Below are 21,466 nucleotides of genomic sequence, written 5' to 3'. Positions count from 1 at the left end.
TAGTAACATGATACACCTACAAAGGTGTAATATTACTATTATAATGTTATTTACTTATTATTTTTATACTGCTAGGAAGTGTAAACCTACTTGTATAAAAGTATATTGGTAAGGTTACGATACGTACTTAGGTTATATAGAAGGATATTTCTTACATGAAAGTTATATTTGTAGAAGTAACCCACTCAAAATGAACAGAACTTTCTGCATTGAAGTTAACATTCTGCATACAAAAAAAAAACACAGAATGGCCAATAAGACAACTAATGTAACATTTACATACATATGGTGTAGGAAAACTTTTTTTTTCATTTTGATACAAGAAATTTACTCCAATATATTCTTTGGGTATTTGAGAACACTGTACACTAAAACATATAATCTTTCCATTTAGTGAAATATCTTCATGACTATTTTCAGTCAAAAAAAGACACTCCAACACATTTGCTACATACACATATATGTATTAATAAACCTAAAATAGAGGTTTTCTTGAAACTAGATTCAATATATTTCTTTAAGAGCTGTTTTTATAATGGGGAAGTATAAGAATTAATAAACATTAAAAAAATGAGACCTTAATGAAAAACTGTCCAGTGGAAAAAAAAACAGTAATAATCGCAGCAGTTGCAAATAGTTAATAGAAAAAAATTGTTGCTTACTGCTTTAAATTAATTTTGCATCATCAAACAAAACTCGAAAGGAAAATTTACACTGTGTAATATAACTAAAATGTATATGAATTGTATTTAGTATAACATATAAACAAATTAAAATTTGAATAAAATTACACCAAGCGATTACGATATATTATTTATTAGAAATAAATAAATAAATAAATAAAATAGTTGTCATATAAATTACAAGAGTTTATTTATTATAATTATTATTATAGTTACATTATTTCTAGCTAAATAGTTTTTACAACACATTATAATAAATAAAAATTATTTATGCAATTAAAATATCCTAATAATAATAATTAAAAACTTAATATTTATTAATTCATTCATTTATTTTGAAACCAATTACAAAATGAATAAAATAAAAAAATAAAACTGTAGTTGTATTAATGCATATAAATATACAATATAATAAAACTGGAGAAATGGTCAATAAAAAAAAAAAAATAAATAAAAATAATGAAAATAAACGTATAATTATTCGTATATACACACAATAAGTAACATACAATCAAATTAATATATAACAAAAAAAAGAAGAAAAACAAAATAGAGTTTGTTTAATTACAGATGTTACCATTCATTATACATATTGTATAATAATATTAATTTCTACCACAGTTAAATAATAGAATAACATTATTCAGATTAATAATAAGTCTTTAAAAATTAATATTATTCATAAAATGATATTGTATTATTATTATTTTCCTTTAAAGTTTAGTTGGAGAAAGATTCCAAAAATAAAGTATAAGAAAATGTACAAAAATTTAATTATTTAAAAAATTAATATTATTCATAAAATCATACTGTATTACTACTATTTTCTTTTTTTAAATTTTAAGTGGGAAGAGATTCTGAAAATAATGTATATGAAAATATACAAAGACACTTTGTTTTAATTTCTTAATTTCTACAAAATGTAAAATAAGTAAACTCACTGTATTTATATAATACGCATCAATCTGATTACAAATCATCATAGATGTGCATGTTCAGTGCATCATGCACTTTAACATACACACACATTTTCATTCACACATCCAACATGCACCATAGTTATGATTAAACTAATATCAAAATAAAAAATAAATTCAGTAATTTTACTAATTAAATTATCAATTTTCCTCAAAAATATTCCATTTTTTAAACAAAAACTACTAATACAATGTTAATTAAAAATTTGTTCTATGCATTACCTACAGCCAATAATGAAATATAAGTATCGGTGCATTTTTATCATAATTCAAAGAAGATAAATATGCTAATAAATGACCAAATTGAAGAAGTTAAATATAATATTGATTTTTTTTTAAATATTTTTTTATTAACTAATTACAAGCAATGTATATTATTATCCATAATTTGATGCGATTATTAATAATAATAATAATCAATAACTTGTAACTCGCTTACAAAACAAATAAATAAACAAAATGAGGTAGAACCTTTCCAAACTTAAAAGAAATAAATAAAAAATGTAATATTATCCAATGCAGGATTAAAATTTAACATAAATATCTTAGGTGAATCTATCATCAATTTTAATTTTTTTTAAATTTTAATAATAACCAATCAATTTCTCAGCAGTCAAGAAAATTAGCAGCCATGAGCAATTCAAGTGCAATTTGCGGTGCAATTGGAAATTCTGGAATTTCAGTAGAGCTGTTAGTATAACGAACCTTATATGTAAAATACATGCAAACCTTTTGCAAGACATGAGACCTGTAAAAAGTTAAAATATAGATATAAAACTAAAATAAATCTTAAAACTAATGTTTTTAAAATTTAAAAATATGTATACACTAATACGCATATCATAACATCATATAACATCTGAATTCAGATGTTATTTAATAAAAATTAACTTTATTTAAAAGAAAAAACACCTATATGAATTATGAATATCTAGTAATTAATATGTCATCATCCTTTATTCTTAATCACTTCACGTACACAATTTAGCATCGATTCAACAAGTGTACACCTATTTTTTTGACTTCATCATGAAACCATAATGATATTATTGCTTTAATGAGGTCAATTTTAGTGGTGCAATTAATTTTTGAGTCATTTTTTGACTATTGCACAAAATGTTCAATCTGGTTCAAGTTGCCTGGCCACAGAGAACTTTTTAATGTTTCATTCTTCAAAATATTTTTCCACTTTTTTGGAAGTATGGAACGGCAGAAACTCTTGTTGGAACATTCACCTTGTGGAAATTTGTTTGGAAGCAGTGTCAACTCTTTCCTTCAGAATCTTGATATATCCATCACTTTTCAACATACCATCACCTGAGAGTAAAGAACAAGGGCAAAAAGAACAAGGTACAAAGAACACAAAGAACAAGGTAAAAAACCTAAACGTTTTTTTCTGGGGCTGTTTAACTGATAGTTGGACATGAGCTGGTAATATATTTTCATCTGATGCTTTTCTAATGTACAAATCTCTTTACCAATGAACATAAAAAATGTGACGACTTTCAATTTAAAAAAAAGTGAAATTTTTTGGTCATTTTTTCAGTCTCTTTGGTCCAGAATGTATTTTAGCATGCACAAAACACAATTTATAACATGAATATTGTTAAATAATCAAAGACAGCCTCACATTACACAGATGACTTAAAGAATGGGTGGGGTCAAGCAGTATAGCTGCAACATAAAAATAATCAAAAAATTCCCATTGTTCAGATTAATTTGCATGCTATTATAAAACTGTACACTGTAAAAATTAAAACTAAGAAGGCTAGAAAAAAGTAGTACAAGTTTCAATTACAGGAATTCACTCAAAATTTTATTATAATATAAAATACAGGTAACAGTCCTGTAATTTAAAATTAATTATCTAGGACACTCACTCTATTACAGAAGAAATAAATATAAAGATTAAATAAAAGTTACACTTTCTATTAATTGTAAATTATTGAAAAATGACTAATTCTACAAAAAAAGATGGGTATCTAAACATCATGTTTGAATTGGTTTGATCCACTTCTATATAACTGCAAACTAATCTATTACAAGACAACTGAATTTTATAAAAGAAAATTTTTATTTGAAGTAACAACTGCTCATGATTAGCAAAATCTTGAATGGGAAATTTATACCTTAATATTCAGGGTGTTTAATAAAGTGATATGATGTAACTTTCAAAATTTTCAATATACTCAACTGGTACAAATAAATTTAATTAAATGTTATTATTTAATTCTTTAAAGCGGTTCCTAGAGGATTGCTCCATATCCTGCATCTTAAATTCCATACTTTCCTGTTCATCCTGTCACCCTCCACCATTCCTCTCTCTTCCATTGTCCTCTTCACACCTTCTCTCCACATCTGTCTAGGTCTACCTCTCTTCCTTCTTGCGACAAGACAATAATCCAGAGTCTTTTTGGCCACCTCTCCTCACTCACCTGTTGAAAATGTCTATACCAAACTAACTATTTTTCTTTGAATTTTTAATTATGGAAGTTGTTCTTTCTGTCCTGTCTTTAATTACCTCATTCCTTATTCAGTCCCGTTTTGAAACTTGGTACGTTCTACAAAAAAAATCCATTACCAATGCCTCCAAATGCTCCCTATACCTTAATTGGTACATATAAGATAATGCTTTGTCATTGTTAATCTAACCTACAAACTGAGTTTAGTTTGATTAAAACTGATTTTTACTGTACTTTTGAACATTTTTAAAAATATGCCATTGAATTCCTTAATTTATCTACATGTTTAATAAAATTCAATAATAATAAGCAATGGTTTGGTTTACTTTATTAAAACAAAATAGCTACCAGCAGAATCTATTAAAAAAATAATAAAATTGAACTTAAAAATATAATTTAGATAAGTTGTGCAACATCAGGTAACAAATTTACTTTAGATATTAGTAACAAAATTAGCTCTAGATTTTTCTATTTCTCGATGTCTAAGGTCTCTGAGATTAAAATCGCTATCTTGGTTACAAAATTAAACATATATGTTGGCTTTACGTTTATCACTTCATAATGTGGTTTGATCTAAAATGATAAATTTTGGTGTGATAGTGTATAAAAAGAGGACCAAGTCTCTTAAATTAAATAAATCGTGATGAGGGGAAGGGCGATAATGCTGAGAAAATGTTATATTTCAGAACAGAGTGGTTGGATCAAATGAAAACTTAACTAATACACAGTTGTGCTTTTAACTTATTAAAGAATAATACCATCTGAAAGTCTTGAAAACTTTAGGCACTCCAGTCTATAAAGTGCATATATAAAAAAAGTTTTATGAATTTAAAGCTTTTGACTTTCAATTTACAGATCTGAATTTTTACTTTTTCTAAATGAGGCATTACCAGAGTAATGCCTTATTACCAACAGTTTTCAACTGTAAACACAGAGATAGGGTTTTGTAAGGTAACCACTATACACACCTAACTAGAAAAAAAGATTTCTACACACTTTTTATTGTTAATTAAATTGCTAATTTATTTATTATACTACTTTGAGAAATTGGTTTGTTGTGAATTTACAAGTTTCCTTGATGAATCTTGCTCAATGTTAAAAAGTACACATCTAATACATTGAACTAAGCTTGTAATGTATTTTAAATCGATTATTATAATTTAAGATAATTCCAAATTCTGCTACAAAATGTCAGTTAAGCAAGTCAAACAATACACTCATTTGAAATTCTTTGCATTTATAACAATTTTATAACATGAAGGGTAAATTATAACTATTAAATCCTTTAAATGTTGTATTTATTAATTTGTTATATTTAAATTTAAAATAATTTAAAAAAAATTGATTAACCTGTTTTATTATAGCAGTTAATCAATTAGCAAACATAAAGCTTTTTTTTACTATCTACTAGGATTTTATGTTTGTATATATGTGATTTTATTCTTATAAAAATGGATGTTATCTCAGAAAAATAAACTGAAAAAGATGTATTAGACAATATTTTGTTCAGTATTCTTTAATTGCATCAATTGTAAATATTAAAGTTTTACATGTTTTAAGTGATCTTTGTCAGATAATTTTTTTTTGTACTTATTTAAAAATACAAAAGTAAGGAGCAAAGGAAACTAATATCATACACATTTTATTTAGTCTACACCTCTAAAAATAAAATATCAAGAGCTTTAATAAGAGTATGTCATCAAGAGAGAAATGTACTATTATCTACAAAATTAATCTTAGATGACAATTAAAATATTCCCCCATTATATCATTTTTATTTATTGGCTAATTTCTTGGAAGAAGCAGTTTTACAAAACTGAATTAAAGTATAATGCCATACAGCCAATTGATAGGAAAAATATTGAAAGCATGTTCTACGCATCTTCTAGCACATAGTCTATAATAAAATATCTTAATAACTGAATCCACTTCTTTAATTATTAATATCTTCATTAATGTTATATAATATCTATAAAATCATAAAGAGCACAGTGTACTTTAGCATAAGCAATATCTGGGTAAATAATATTGCTGTAAAAAGTACATTTTACATTTATTTGGCAAAATACTGAATGTGTGTTGTTCTATAAACACATAGTATATAATAAAATATTTATATAAAATTACTATATTTGACAGTAAAATTTCTGTGAGGGTATGATTTTAATAAATGATCTTGAAATCTGAAATTTTTATCACAAACTATCAAAAAATGTAATAATAAGCAAAAACTGATAAACAACAATTAACTGATAAACAAAAAAAAATTTTTAATGTTTCTTTAAGTCTGGTACCATTTCTTGAATTGCTTTTTTGCATACATTACAGATCTATAAATACAATTTTTCTATCACCTTTAGTTTTAAATAAATTATGCTTCACAAAAAAATTAAGGGAAAATATAGTTAAAATCTGTAAAATTTATAAATTTGTATGGCCATACCTGTGTCAGAATGACTTCGCTGATGTTTTTCTTTTATAAATAGCCTCAGGCACATCCTGAATTAATGTCCAACAGTAATTGGCTAGCATGTTAATATTCCATTTCCCTTTATAGCAACTTTCCATCACTGAAACGTTCACTGTGTTCTCACTTAAATCTCTGAGGTTGTCCGGGAAAAAATCCAGATGTGAGTGGAGGAAATGTATTTTCAAAGACATATTACATCCATAGCTCTGTATGAAGTAAAAAGTTGATTAACAAGATCGTGGTAATTGTCAGATTTTTGTTTGCTGAGAAAATTTTTACAAACTTCTTTAAATGAAGCCCAAGCTGCACATTCTACATTATTTAACACTGAGTTAAATACATTACCTTTCACAAATTCTCTTATTTACAACAATGTTCCTTCTTTAATTCTTCCTTCATTTACATCCGGAAATTTCTTTCTGATGTACAAAAATCCAGGACTATCCTTCTTCATTACTTTTACAAAATTTTTCATTAGTCTTAGCTTGATGATGAGGAGGTAAAAATATTTTTTTGGATTCAACTAAGGGCTAATGAATAATATTTTCCCATTTAGAGTTAAGTTGTCTCATTTCTTCCACTCTTTGGTAACATAATGTTTATCCCCAACTCAGCTGCCCCATTCACAAAGAAAACGCATGTACTTAATATAGCCTAACTGCATGCCTAACAAAATAGCTATAACTTTCAAATCACATGTGTTCCAGCTATGTTTTTTATAACTTATTTGTTCGAGAACATCTTTCACTACATCGTATGTCTCTCTCAAATTAATACCATAAGCAACTGGTATCGAAGGATATTTGTTACTGTTGTGTAGTAGAACCACTTTTAAACTATACTTGGACGAATCTATGAAAAGGTACCAGTACAAAGGTTTATGAACTTGTCCAAGTGCAACATAAGCTCATCAATATTTGTGCAATAAACCAAATTATTTTCATCAATAAAGTACTGAGAAAGTTGTTTTTATCGGCTTTGAAAGCCCAAAATTTTTTTATTTTTTTTAAGTAAACCTTGCAGTCTTGATCCTAACAATTCAGCTTGATTTTTTGATAAATTTAAATTCCTAACCAAGACATTTAATTCACGTTGTGATTTAAGATGTGGCTTATTGGAAGGCAATTCAAAATCAAAATCATTATTGTCTTCTTCCGTACTGCATGATTCTTCATTGCTGTTTTCAAAACATACATTCACAGGTGGCTCAAAAACTGCAATAATTTCACTGTGAGGTACAGAACTGATTGCAGATTGCAATGAAGGATATTTTACAGTATGTTTAGATTTTTTAGAAATTCCAGACACACTTGTTATTCCAAACACACAAAAAAGTAACAATTGGTTACATGGTCCTTTGGTTCACGCCAAACCATACATAAACCAAATGCCAAAGCCTTTTGTGTACCTTTCAGCCATCCACTTAAATATACAGAACAATTAGTGCATACTATATAAGGAGTCTTATCCTGATTACCAATTTTACACTGGAAGTACAAATGACATGAATTTTAATTAAAGATGTAATGTTTTTTCTATTTGATTTTATAGTAAAGCTCACCCCACTTACATAACAAAAGGCATTCACATCATTTACACAATTTCGAGGGATTATGACACTACACTGTTAACAAACTTAAGAAAGCAATAAGACTGAACAAAATTAATTCATTCCTAAATCAGTGCTTAATATAAACAACACAGCTGTGTTTTCAGCTACATGTTTTGACCTGCGCAGACATGATTAAATCTTGTCCACGAAAGCTCACTTTTCAGTATTAGATATAATGTCATAATATGTTACTATGATATGATTTAATTCTTTGTATAGTATTGTTTATTTATAGCTTACAAATTACGTTAACAAAGTCAATCAATAAAAAAATTAGCTAACAAAATACAATATAGGAGCTTAAAATGCTAACTATACATTGAAAAATGAAAAAAATCTTCTCAATTAAATTAAAAAATTATAGAAAGATTCTGAGTTCATATTCATTTTCAGTATCAAAAAACAGATTAAAATCATGTATCACATGTTAGGAAACAAAAATTATGTTTATTAGTGTTATTTGCTTTTGGAAGTATAGTTTGCAATCCAGTAAATCAAGATTATTATTCAGCAACCTTCATCATTAATTCAATCTTTTTAGAATATGGCAATGTGCTACTCTATATTCTAATATCAATTATCATAAAACAATAGTATGAGCCAGCAAGAACTGAGAATACTATTGTTGTATATGTATTATAATTAAAATACAAGTAATCAGGAATTTCATACTTTTCCAAGTATTTCAATTCATATGAGTTCCTGTCAACTGCACCTAAACAATTAAGGTAACTGTGAAAATTGCTGACAAAAATACTAACTCCACGGTGTAAGTGGAATCTAATTCATAGCAGCATCAAACAAGGGTGCTTATTGCTACTATTATTGTTTTGTCTTTTTACTTATGTATGTGTACATATAGGATGAGGTTTAAGTAAAAGGAATTTAAAATTAACCCACTTTATAAGCAGACAATTTGGCAATTTTTGTGGATAATATTGTTGTTACAAAGAATGATTGACAAATTACAAAATTGTCTGTTGGAATTTAATATTGAACATTTCAAATTCAAAATTTACATGAATTTGACATGTATTCAGAAAAGGAGAAGGCTAAATAAATATGAAAAATGGAATTACAGTGGAAAATATTAGAAGTCAAATATTAAGGCATAACGTTTACTCCCATATTATCATTTGGGGTACAATTTAAGAATAAATTGTTGCTGCAAAATACAGCATTAGTACCATGTGACACAGATTGATTTTAAACATGTTTCAAACAGAGAGTTTTAATAAATTTTTATTAAAAAGACTGTATGGTCTATTGAGATATACACCAAATTCCATATTATATTTAGACAGTGACCAAATATTATGCTATATACAATCCTTTATGTTATGGATAAGCATGCTTGGTATACATATAGGGCAATATGTGGAAAAATAGTGGGGATATAATGACAACTAAAATTAGGAAAGTAATTTGCAATAAATAGATAGTGCTACAAGGGCACTCAATTCCATTCCATGCATGCTATGCTGGGTATGGATGAAAGGATAAGGAAGTATATATAAATGACAGAATAAAATATTATTTATAAGTATTGTTTTCAAGAAACGAAGAGCTTTGCTGACACTTAATTACAGGCGAGGTAGAGATGAAGACTGTTTTGATTGTTTTTTATGCAATAGCAGCGAAAAAGAGGATATTTACTACTCTGTGAGCAAACACAGATTTAGGTGAATTATAGAAATTATGGTTCAATAATGGAATGTTAGGAAAGACTTTGTAAAAAGTATTTGATTAGGGCAAAGTTGAGTTAATCAACTCAATGCAATAAAATACTGTATATTTTATTACATTGAGTATGGTACAGGAATTAAATTTTTAACAGTAGACTATTCTCTTTAATGCATTATGATACACTAAATTTTGTTTCTTGGGTTGGATATTTCATACAGCATTTACAAAATGAGACTGAGGGTGGTAATCGATATATTAATATTAACATACACGACCCACCAATACAATTTGAAATAATATACTGTACTTATTTAAGATTTAAAACCTATTTTTTATGATCAAAAATAAAATTTTGTTATTGATCTAAATTTAAGAACTATTGCTCATATATTATGAACTCTACAAAACAAAAAATGGCCCATCGTAGGATCTGAACAAAGATGTTATTTTTCATTCAGATGACAGCTATGAACAGAGGACACAAAAATTATATCAAAATTCAGTCATTTCTACAGTTTGCAAAAGTGTGGTATTTGTATTAAAACGTTCACTACAAGGGATATATAATATTAATAATGTTTAAAACTGATAATATTTTTGCTGATCTCTGTGGTGGAGTGGTAGAATCTACAACTTTCATCCGGAGATCCCAGATTTGTATCCCTATCAGGCATGGGATTTTTCCAATGCTTCCAAAATTTTCATTTCACATTCCCATAGCACATATGATTGAAGCATATGTAGTGAATAATCATAAAAGAAACATAGCAGAATCTGCCTTCAACAATTAATATGACTGATCATTAAACCGTGCAGTGAAAAAAAGTTAATCGAGAAAAAATCAAAAACCAATATGACCTACATTATGTGAATATTTGACTAAATTTGTAATACAACTGACAATAACTACAAAAGTTTATTCATAGTTTCCATTTCACAGAAAACATGAATTTTCTTGAATAAGAGGTTCAATTTTAGTCCCTTCTGCAATGGCTTAGGTTCTTAGACAACAAGACTGTAGCTCACTTTCAAGTTTCTTTCGATCCTCTTTGAATAATTTGGACCAATTGCATATACTTGAATAAGAGAGATGCTTTTCCTTCTGATTTTAAAGTCTTGTAAAAGACTGAGATGGAATAGATTTTTCATAAACCAAAACATTAAAAATAATCTGCTTGTGACATGACTTCAAACATGAAAGTTTCTATTTCATGAGCCCAATTTAAATCATATTTATATCAAAACAGAGTATTTAAATTCAATTTATACTCTTACTGTATATACAGAAAATAAGCAACTATTTAAAATACTTACGGTATTTCCCTAAAGTGAATTTCATTTGTTTCATTCTCAGCAAACTGTCCAGGGCCACTTAACATAGCTTTTATCGTTCCAGACATTAATGCATGTTCTCTCTTTACTATGAACTCATGTCCATCAGATGAGATGAGTTTAACATACATAGCATCTGGTCCCTCACAACCTCCATACATCTTCTCCTCTTCCTACAACAGAGGCATTAATAACACTACTACTAAAAATGTTAATTATGCAATCATTTTCCAAGTTAAATAATTATTTCAAACTGAACATTAGATTGAATCACTCAATCTATTTACAAGATTTCTGTTCAAAATATACCAAAAAGTTCTAAAACAGAAAAAAATTCCAAATTAAAAGTTAATTTTTATTAAAAATAATATTTTTAAACAAAGTATTCAAAGTATAACATAATACTTATAATTTCTAGCATTTCTGTACTTAATGGACAAATACATACTTAATCAGCTTGTTCATTTGTGAAAATAAGAACCAGGCTCTTTTGATGTATAAATTCATAACTATTTTGATTTGAAAATTCAATAAGTAGTATAGAAATTGCTGACCAAATAGAAACAATCCATGATCACTCATTAATTTACAGTAACATCAAATTTATTATTTCTTTCAATTAAAAATTCTGTTACATGATCAGTAGAATATGGAGGAGCTTTGTCATGCTGAAAATACAATTCCATTCATTTGGCAGTGGGGCCTTTTCTAGTACAGAAAAAACTTATTTTGTGGAAATTTTAGGTAACTTTGTTGTGCAATTGGATGTTCCAATACATAGGGTCAATCAAGATGTTATCTATCATGTACCACAAATCCACTAAAATTCTTTACTAAAAATTTGTATTCATAGTAGCATATGAATTTTCTTTGACCAGTTATGAAAATATTGTGATAATTAATGGAGATGGAATATGAATTTGCAAATTAAGCCCATTCTCACCAGTTATTGGATATTTTCCTTAAATCTAGTGATGATGCATATTTTCGCTACATTTAGAATATTTTTCGGTAGGGTAGTTAATAAATGAAATCTTACGTTGTAGCTGGCCAAACCTGTTAGCTGCACGGCTCTTAGAGCGCACTTAGCAGCTAATTTTGGTAGGATAATATTATTATGAGGCCAAATAAAACACAGGCTCACAAGAGACAGAGAAGGATGATACCATTCTGCATCACGCACACCTACTGCAATACTCCTCCCACTAAGCAATTAAATTATGCAAGTTATTGTTGACGTGCTCATTGCATTAGTTTAGTTTTTTATTTATTTCAGCAAAGTTTAATGTGTACCATGCCTCTTGAAAATAGTACCTCTTCGTAGATAGCTGACTAATCTGGAACATTCACATACAACGGATATGTTTTATACTGTCAAGTTTGCAAGAAAAATATTTCGTGCACAAAGAAGTTTCAAATAGACCAGCATATCAAGACAAATCTTCAAATCGTACGAATGCAAAAGAACGGCCGACGAGAACAATTTATAACAGTGGCAAGTAACACTGATTTCACTTCCAATGGTAACCAAAAAAACTACTTTAGCGTGGATTTATGTGAAGCATTGCTTATAGGTAATAATCCTCTTCACAAACTTGCAATCCTACCTTCAAAGATTTTCTGCAAAAATATTGCTTGAATCAAAATATACCAGATGAATCAACACTGTGTGAAGATTACATACCAACAATTAGAAGAAATACGCAATGAACTCAAGGATAGCATTATTTGGATTTCAGCTAATGAAACTACCAAAAGTTGTGGCCGTTACATTGTGAATTTAATTGTCGGTAGATTAAAACTAGAGCCTTCTTCTTCCTATCTGGTGGCCTAAAAAGACATTGAAAAGACAAATCATTCTACAATCGTCAGATTTGTGAATGAGTGTATTAAAAAAACATTTCCTGAATCTTCTGCAGATGAAAGAGTGTTTATATTTCTCTCAGATGCTGCTCCCTGTATGATCAAGGCAGCCAAAGCCCTCCAATTATTTTATCCCAATTTGATTCATGTGATGTGCTTTGCTCACGGAGTACATCGATTCGCTGAAGAAGTACAATCCACGTTTGGAAATGTAAATAAAACTGAAAGAAAGTGTTTCTTAAAGCACCTGCTTGCACTAAGGCCTATAAAGAAAAACTGCCAATGTGCCTTTACCTCCCAAACCGGTGGTAACTCAATGGGGAATGTGGATTGAAGCTGTACTGTTTTACAATGAACATTTCGAGGCTATCAAAGAAGTGTAGTAAACATCTTTGATAGTGCAACGGCTATGGCAGTTTGTCAGTCCAAGAAAGCATTTAACAATTCTAGTATAAAAAAAAACATAGCTGTGATTAGCACTCATTTTTCTCACATACCTGCGAGTATTAAAAAGCTTTAAACTCAAGGTTTGGCGTTGACTAAATCTATTCAGTTAATAAATTAAATTCCCCAAATGAACTCCGCATTGCCAGAGGTATTACCATGTAAACTTAAAGAAAAATTTGAAAACATTTTGAACAATAACCCAGGCTTTGAACCTTTGTGTCAAATTGATAGTTTTATTAATGGGACAGGTGAACTTCTGCCACAAATAATGTGTTAACATAACACCCAAATTCAAATACTGCCCAGTTACCTCATTGGATGTGGAATGATATTTTTCCACTTATAAAAATATTTTGAGTGATCGAAGACACAATCTTATTACTGAACATTTGGAACATTAACTGATTACAAAAGTAACAAAATTTAAAATAATTGTTAATTATCGAATTTATCAATATGTTATTCAACTACTTACTAATTGTATGCTGATTTTGAAATAAAAAAACTAGAAATTACTATTTTTTTATTATTTAAAGTTGCATATTTTGACTCTTTTCATGCATATTTTAAGTTCTCTAATATTTCATATTTTGTCTCATATTTTCTGGTCTCTAATAATTAACAAAGATAAAAGTAAAGTAACTTTACTTTAACAAATCTAAAAACAATAGCTGTGAAAATATGCAATGATTCAATTAATCCATTCACAAAATTGAAGCTGCATAACATTCTAACTAAAATGCTGCAATTTCTATGCATGAAATGGAAACAATTCATGAAAATGTATTGTATGCTATAGACAAGTTTTTGGAGTATTAAATTAAATAGATAGATTCACTTAACAAATTTGCTATGGGACTACGTTCAAATATTTGAAGAATATTTTCAACATAATCTTCATGTTTAGGTGCACAATATCTTTAAAAATTTTATTCATGTATTTGTCACAAGGAAGAGTACCATTCTCATGAAAAATTGTTAAAAAATCTAAAATGTTAAGTGAAAATCTTACTAAATACTACTCCATAATTTTTGTATGCAAGATACCTTTGACAAATTGGTATTCTCAACTCAAGCTTTACGATTTATACTGTAAAATCTACAAATGCAAACCATATCTGTGTATTTAGCATCAGTGAAAAAGTGAGGCACTATTAAAAAGCAGTAAAAACAGAATTGTAGTTTTCGTAAACACAAATTGAATTAAAATTTTAATCATAAAGACAACTTGTAATTTAACCCTAATACAGTGAAACCTCCAAAAAATGGAAAGCTCCTCAAAACGTACAGTTTCCCAAGTCCTGATATATTTTTATTGAAATAAAGAAATGGAAAGGAAATTAAAAAAAGACTGCACATTCCCATGAATTGCAAATTATAAATCCAGTAGATGATTATTACTATATTATAGTACAGTATTGTACTGTACTGTTGTTTAATTTTACGCAATCACATTCTTGGCTCTAAACTCCCAGCATATAAGGAGATGGTCATTAATAAAATTTAATAGCAGGCGGCAGCTTATGTAAACAATCCATGTACAGTTTTGAGAATAATTTTTATTCTGTGCTTAACACTGTGGTACGCAGCAGTATAGTTTTCATTTAGACGTAGAAGTAGATTGTTATAGTTTCGTGTTCTGTTTGTTATCTGTTAAGCATTTAAATAAAGTACATACGTGCCTTTATTTTTAGTTTAACACTTTAAAAACTGTAACTTATTTTAGTTTTAGTTATGTGCATTTTTCTTCTTTTAAAATTTTTATCATAATTTATAACAGTTTAAAAAATAATGATAAAATCAAGGAAGAATGACTGAAAGGTGAAAGGAGTGCTAATTCTAGATGGCAAACTAAAAGCAAAAATGAAGAAATAAATTCAATTTTATTTAAATGATTCACACACGCAACATCAAAAAAATTCCTATTTCAGGGCCTATCCTGCAACAACAGGCAAAAGTAATTGCAGTTAAGTTAGGAGTTACTGCATTTAGCACTTCTAATGAATAACTAGAAAAATCTCATGTGAAGCATTCTATTTCTTACAATCAAATTTCAGGTGAGGCTAAATATGTAGACAAAGAAATAGTTATCGACTGGAAAAATAAAATGAAAGAAATAACAGCAGGTTACAAACAAAAAAATATCAGTAACTGCAACGAAACTGGTTTATTTTTTCAAGCTGTTTCAAAAATGAAATGTGTATTGGAGGCAAACAATCCAAAGAAAGACTGCCTAAATCTTTGAAGTCAAGATGATTAAAAAAAAGAAAAATAGTGAGCTGTTCAAAAATGTCGTTCAGTTATCACTGGAATGGTATTGCAAAAAAAAAAGTCTTAGATGACGTCATAATACATAACATAATGGAAAAATGGCTATATAATTTAAATGACAGAATAGTTAGTGAAAATAGAAATATTCTGTTTTTAGACAATACGTCGTTTATCCTCATAAAAATTATTCTAATATAAAACTTGTGTTCTTTCCTCCAAACACAACAGTGTAACTCAAATGAAGGATCAGGAGGGGTTATTAAAAACATAAAAATTCATTATCAAAAACACATTCTGCAGTCAGTAGTTGCCAATATGGATTCATGTTCATTTGTTCAAGACACTTTAAATTACTGTTCTGGATGCACTAAGGTGGGCTCACTTCATCATAAAAACAAATTACCTGTGTTAAAAAAATGTGTTTAAAGCTGGTTTTTGCATGGAAACCAATAATTATTATGTTCCTAATACATGTAATTTGCGCAATACAACAATATTGCGTGAAGTTGAATTCCTGTTGCAAGAAAAGTGGTCAAACATTCATTCATGCTGAAGACTGTGTGGGTAGTATTAATGGTGATTTGGTTAACCGAAGAAGAATTTCAGACTGTGAAATTATTTTGTCTGAAACTAGCAAGATTAATGAAAGTTGAGAAGAATAAGGACAAGAAGAGGACACAGAAAACAAAATTAACAGCTGGAAGAATTCGTGATTCGAATAAAGAGCGATGATTTGTGACAAAATATGTTAACCAAATAGAAATATTATTGAAAACAAAGAGTAAATTATTGAAACAGATACCTGTACTTGACTATTTTAGAAAATGATTTTATTTTAAAATTGGTGTTAGATCATGTTGTGTTTTAAGCTCAGTATATTTCTTGTAATTAAATGTTAACTTTTAAATGAAAAATTACTAAATTGTAAAAATAAAACATACCCTCTTTTAGAATAACTTAACAATTTTTGAAAATTAGTGGTAATGTTCTCTATATGCAGTATAATTTCCTGATTATTCCAAATGTTTATTCTTGTTGAACTTCATTTTACATTTGTATAATTCACAGCACAAGACCTCACGATAAATGAGGTCAATTTTTAAAAGCTCTGCAAGACGGAAACCGCTTCAAAACGCAATTCTTACTCGGTCCTGTCAGATTCAGTAAAACAGATGTTTTACTGTAATTGTTATAAGGAAATTTGATCCTTATAGATTAAAATTTCATTTAATTAACATTCAAATTTTAAATAAAAATGATCACAACTGAAACAGCAAGTTGTCTACCACTACTTAACATCATGTGGACAATAATGGATCATTCAAGTCAAATTTCAATTCATTCAGTCAGTGATGTCAACTAGTAATCAAATTAGTAAAACCAACTGAAAATATTTTATAATAATCAGCTGATTTGTAAGTAAAACAGCTAGATTTAATTGCATTCTAACTTTTTTCTATTAGCCTGACCTTTTTTGTCTTTTAAATGAAATTCAATTTCTCAAATCAATATTCGAATTTTAATTATATTATTTACACAAATTTTCACTTCACATCAGAATTAAATTTTCTATAAAAATTGTTAGAAAGTTTTATTTGTTAACTGACAATTTAACAAAATTATTTCACAATGAACTAAAACAATTGTGTTGTTCTGACTTGAGTTTTACATAATATTTTTCAAAAAAAATGTTAGAGATGCTTTTCTGGAAGCAATTTCTTAAAATAATTTTCAGGAATAACATACAAATAAATACACTATTTTTTTAATATAAATGTAGTACAAAAAATTCTAGTACTGTGTTATATTACCTGCACACAAACATCAGGAAGAATATTTCAGCAGTTGTTATTAGAAAACAAAGAATTTCTGTTTATATGGGATATTTTTGTTATATTTGGCTGTAGAATAGAGTAAGTTTAGCTCTACAACATATGTATGCACACGCGCGTGTTATACACATACACATTTATAATGGATATATATATTAAAAATTGTAATTTTATATTAATTATAATTTTTTTTTTTAATAAAGCATATGATTAATAAATATGAGTGACATTTTTTATAAGGTAGCAAACAAAACTAAAAAGTAACAATTTTTTTTGTATCCTTCAAACGTAATGGTGAACAATTTTTCAGTGTCAATTTTTTCAGTTTTTTAGAATAAATTTTTAAACTTCTGTTTCATTTATAGGTACTTTTAAGACTATGACTATGATATTTTAAACATTTTAAAATAACTAATTATAATTGTTTTACTATATTAATAAAATTGTAAACTATATAAAATATAAAAATTATATATATGTATTTCATAAATCATTTTCTGGGGGTGAAAATTTCATTCAAAATTCCTAAAAGTTAAAAGTTAATTCATTATCTTATTACTTCTTCTGTCAGTTTATAAACATTACTTAACAATGTTGGCTTTTTCTGAATAACTTCAGTAAATTACACTCATCAATGTTAAATTTATTAAATACATTACTACAATTAGATACAATGATGGAAATTTACTTGCCCTGCAGTTCTAATGAAAACCTTTGGAATTAATTAAGAAAGAGTAGCTAAAATAGTAGAGGAAAAATGCTCATTTTAATGGTAAAAAATGTATTATATCAAAGAAGCCACACATTACATGATGAAAAAACAGTGGATAACCAAATTGCCAGTCCAGATTTGGCTGAGGGAGCCAAATCTGGACTGTAGGGAGGATGTGGTAGTACCTCCCAACCCATTATTCCAATGTTTTCTTAAGTGGGCGGTGTGAGAGCAAGCATTGTAGTGTAGCAATATCATACCCTTTCTTTGAGATCCGCGATGGTTTTCTCTCATTGCTGGCTTTACTATTTTCATCAGCATGTCTTTAAACAGCATAGTAGACACTGTTTATTGTATGCTGATTTTCCAAATAATCCCAAAAGACTGTCTACAGTCAATATGACTTCACCGCCGATGCTTCCATTCTGCATTTTTTTTCGGATAGGTGAATTGATGTACTTGAGTCTTGTTTCCTTGTGTTGTTGCGTTAACTCTTTCAGGACCCACCTTGCACTTGTTTTGCTGTACTTGAGCTTGTTACTTATAATGTTATGAACTGTGTCAACACTTACTGCAACGGTTTTTGCTATATGTTCAACTGTAATATGTTGGTCTTACTGAATAATGTCATCAATGTAGGTTTCAAGCAAGGAGTTGACACACTGGCCAGCCCAAGACGTTGCTCATCAGTCACTGAGGTTCGACCATTTTTGAACTGTTCTAACCTTATAAAAATCTGTTCTTATAAAAATTTCCGCAGTTCATATAACTTTCACCACACTGTAAAATCATTAGAGAAAAGATTTTAGCCGGTTTTTCACCTTCAGAAAGCAAAAAAATGCATCACTGAATGTTGTTCTAATGTGGAAACTTCAAGCAGATACGCCATCGTTAAATGTAATATTGAGGTTATAAACAAAACAATTTTTATCCGTCAGCTGTTTTCAGCTCATCCCAGTGATGCCAATCTAAAGTCATGAAAGTACAAAACTCCTACTACAAACAGTTTCATTTATACATCAATTTGTCTCTTTAATTATTGAAGGTATTACCCCCCTGTATTACTCAAATCCCTATAAAAGTAACTGGCTTTACTAGGATTTGAACCTTAGACATCTCAAATTTGAAATCTACTGATTTGCAATGAGTGGATTATAACATAAAAACCTGTCAAAAAACAGTTAATTTTTACAAATAAAAAAAATAATTTCAAGTTTATTACTAATTTTTATAACTTCTAAGTTCAATACCATGACTACTTTTTAAAAATTAAATAATGAAGGAACTATTAAAAATGACTTTTCGACTATCAACATTTAATTATGCATTCCATAACATTTAAATGCAAAATATAAAATCGGATTTTTGTAACAGCTGGAAAAGTACTATTTTAAAAAAAGGTAAAAAAAATTACTAATACTATTTTTATTACACCATAATGTTATAATGTGAATTTAAGACATGAAAACAACATAATAAAATATTTACAATAACAAACTAAAACACACACGCACGAATTGAACGCAGAATAAATGATTCTACAAATTTCTTGTCTGAAATTAATTTATAAAAAATTGATGAAGCAATTATTAAAATATTAAGAAAATATAAACAGTTTTGTTTCCTCATTTACCAAATTTATTTGCAAAATTCTAAAATTTAACAAGAAACAGACACAATTCCTGAGGAGATTTTTAACAAGGAGAGACAAGAAACGTTAAAAAAATCGTGTAATCTTGTATAAATGATAAATCGTTGAATCATGGAATGTAGTCACTTAACCTAATAATTAACACAAGTAACGTACATCACTACAGAAATACAATGAAATAATACCTTTTTATCTGTCATATCAGACATCTCTGCGGACATTTATCAACCAAAATATCTGTAAAAAAAAATAAAATAAGTCAATAAAATGCTTTGTCACAAGGCGATCGTTTCTAGGTTAACTTCGATTGATCATACTCGTTCTTGGTTACAATTTCCAGAAAAATAAAGAATTACTTATCTTCTTATTAAAAATATTCACAAAAATTACAATAAATTAAATTACCATTAATTATAATAAACCAAAATTACCTATTTTGAACGAATATTGTTTACTCAACAATGTTCTGCGTTCAGTTATGTCCTTGATATTGATACTTAAGTAGAATTTTTTTATATAAAAGAAAAAAATAATTTCACTGTTACTAATTCGGAATAAATAATGTGTTTAAAAATAGATAAATTTAACATACACAATAAAGAAGTTAAAATTCCGAACTGTATACAACCTACGGATAACTACACTAGATGTTGTTTAGTCTACCGTAGTTGTTCATTAAGTACACTAGCTCTAACAGCGATTGGTAAACGAACTTCAGGACGCATAATTGCTTTACTTGCGGCGGTCAATTCGACTAAACTACTATAAAAATACTTTATACATATTCACCAAAATATGATAAAAAGGCTGGCAACATTTTTGAAAAATTAGATTTATTTCAAGCAACGTAAAATTTGTGGATTTCGTAGGAATTGCTTACCATCAAATACAACTTTCATGTATTATTATATTTGATAAAACTTGAACAGATCTGGTTTAAGTTAATCAGATCAATATTTCTAATCAGAATTTAACATTAATCAATCACTAGGTGATGACCTTACATACTGTCACAAAAACATTACTTATTTTTCAGATATCTTCTTAAACTTTTAGAAGATGGGATAAGCCATGAATCAAAAATGAGGTTGAGCCATCTTTTCACCTACCTCATTAAAATATGGATGTAATGTGTTTAAAGTCAACAAAATAAAAAAAAAAAAAAAAAAAATAGTTAACTATCCAATTACTAATCCAGTAACATTCTGAAGAAAACTTAATACTTACAAATTGCATTTAATTATTGTTAAATTTTAACAGCTGTTAATTTACACATTAAAAAATTCAATATCCTTTTCCTTCTACTGTCCAGTTGTTAGTGTTTGTTGTTTAATTTAGTGTTAGCTTAAATTTAATTAATCTACCAATTAACTAATGTTTAGTGTGTCTTGACTAAGTAACTGAACTCCAATCCAAATTGATTGATCTATTAAACAGTGGAAGCTTTGAACTTTGCAAATGGTGCTCA

At 28.0% G+C, this 21,466-nt stretch overlaps 1 protein-coding gene across 1 annotated transcript; it reads right to left on the bottom strand.

The window, feature by feature from the left end:
• Positions 1 to 1,134: 1,134 nt before the first annotated feature.
• EloC (transcription elongation factor elongin C) lies at positions 1,135 to 20,673 on the bottom strand. The gene is made up of 4 exons (XM_075359306.1): positions 20,430 to 20,673; positions 20,184 to 20,235; positions 11,205 to 11,395; positions 1,135 to 2,408 (listed from the first exon to the last, which is right to left on the bottom strand). The coding sequence occupies exons 2-4, from the start codon at positions 20,217 to 20,219 to the stop codon at positions 2,267 to 2,269; spliced, it is 369 nt and encodes a 122-aa protein (XP_075215421.1). The 5' UTR covers positions 20,220 to 20,235; positions 20,430 to 20,673; the 3' UTR covers positions 1,135 to 2,266.
• Between the last annotated feature and the right edge of the window lie 793 nt (positions 20,674 to 21,466).

Source organism: Lycorma delicatula, chromosome 1, assembly GCF_047948215.1.
Source record: "Lycorma delicatula isolate Av1 chromosome 1, ASM4794821v1, whole genome shotgun sequence".
Lineage (NCBI taxonomy): Eukaryota > Metazoa > Arthropoda > Insecta > Hemiptera > Fulgoridae > Lycorma > Lycorma delicatula.
The sequence above is the reverse complement of the archived record's forward strand: the minus strand, read 5'-3'. Positions and strand labels throughout refer to the sequence as shown.

Bases quoted from the DNA above. Each gene is read 5' to 3' on its own strand.
- EloC (XM_075359306.1), bottom strand. From the start codon at position 20,219: ATGTCCGCAGAGATGTCTGATATGACAGATAAAAAG. The intron at 11,396-20,183 runs GTATTATTTCAT...CCTCTGTTGTAG, and splicing joins CTGATATGACAGATAAAAAG to GAAGAGGAGAAGATGTATGG. The intron at 2,409-11,204 runs GTAAGTATTTTA...AACTTTTTACAG, and splicing joins ATTCACTTTAGGGAAATACC to GTCTCATGTCTTGCAAAAGG.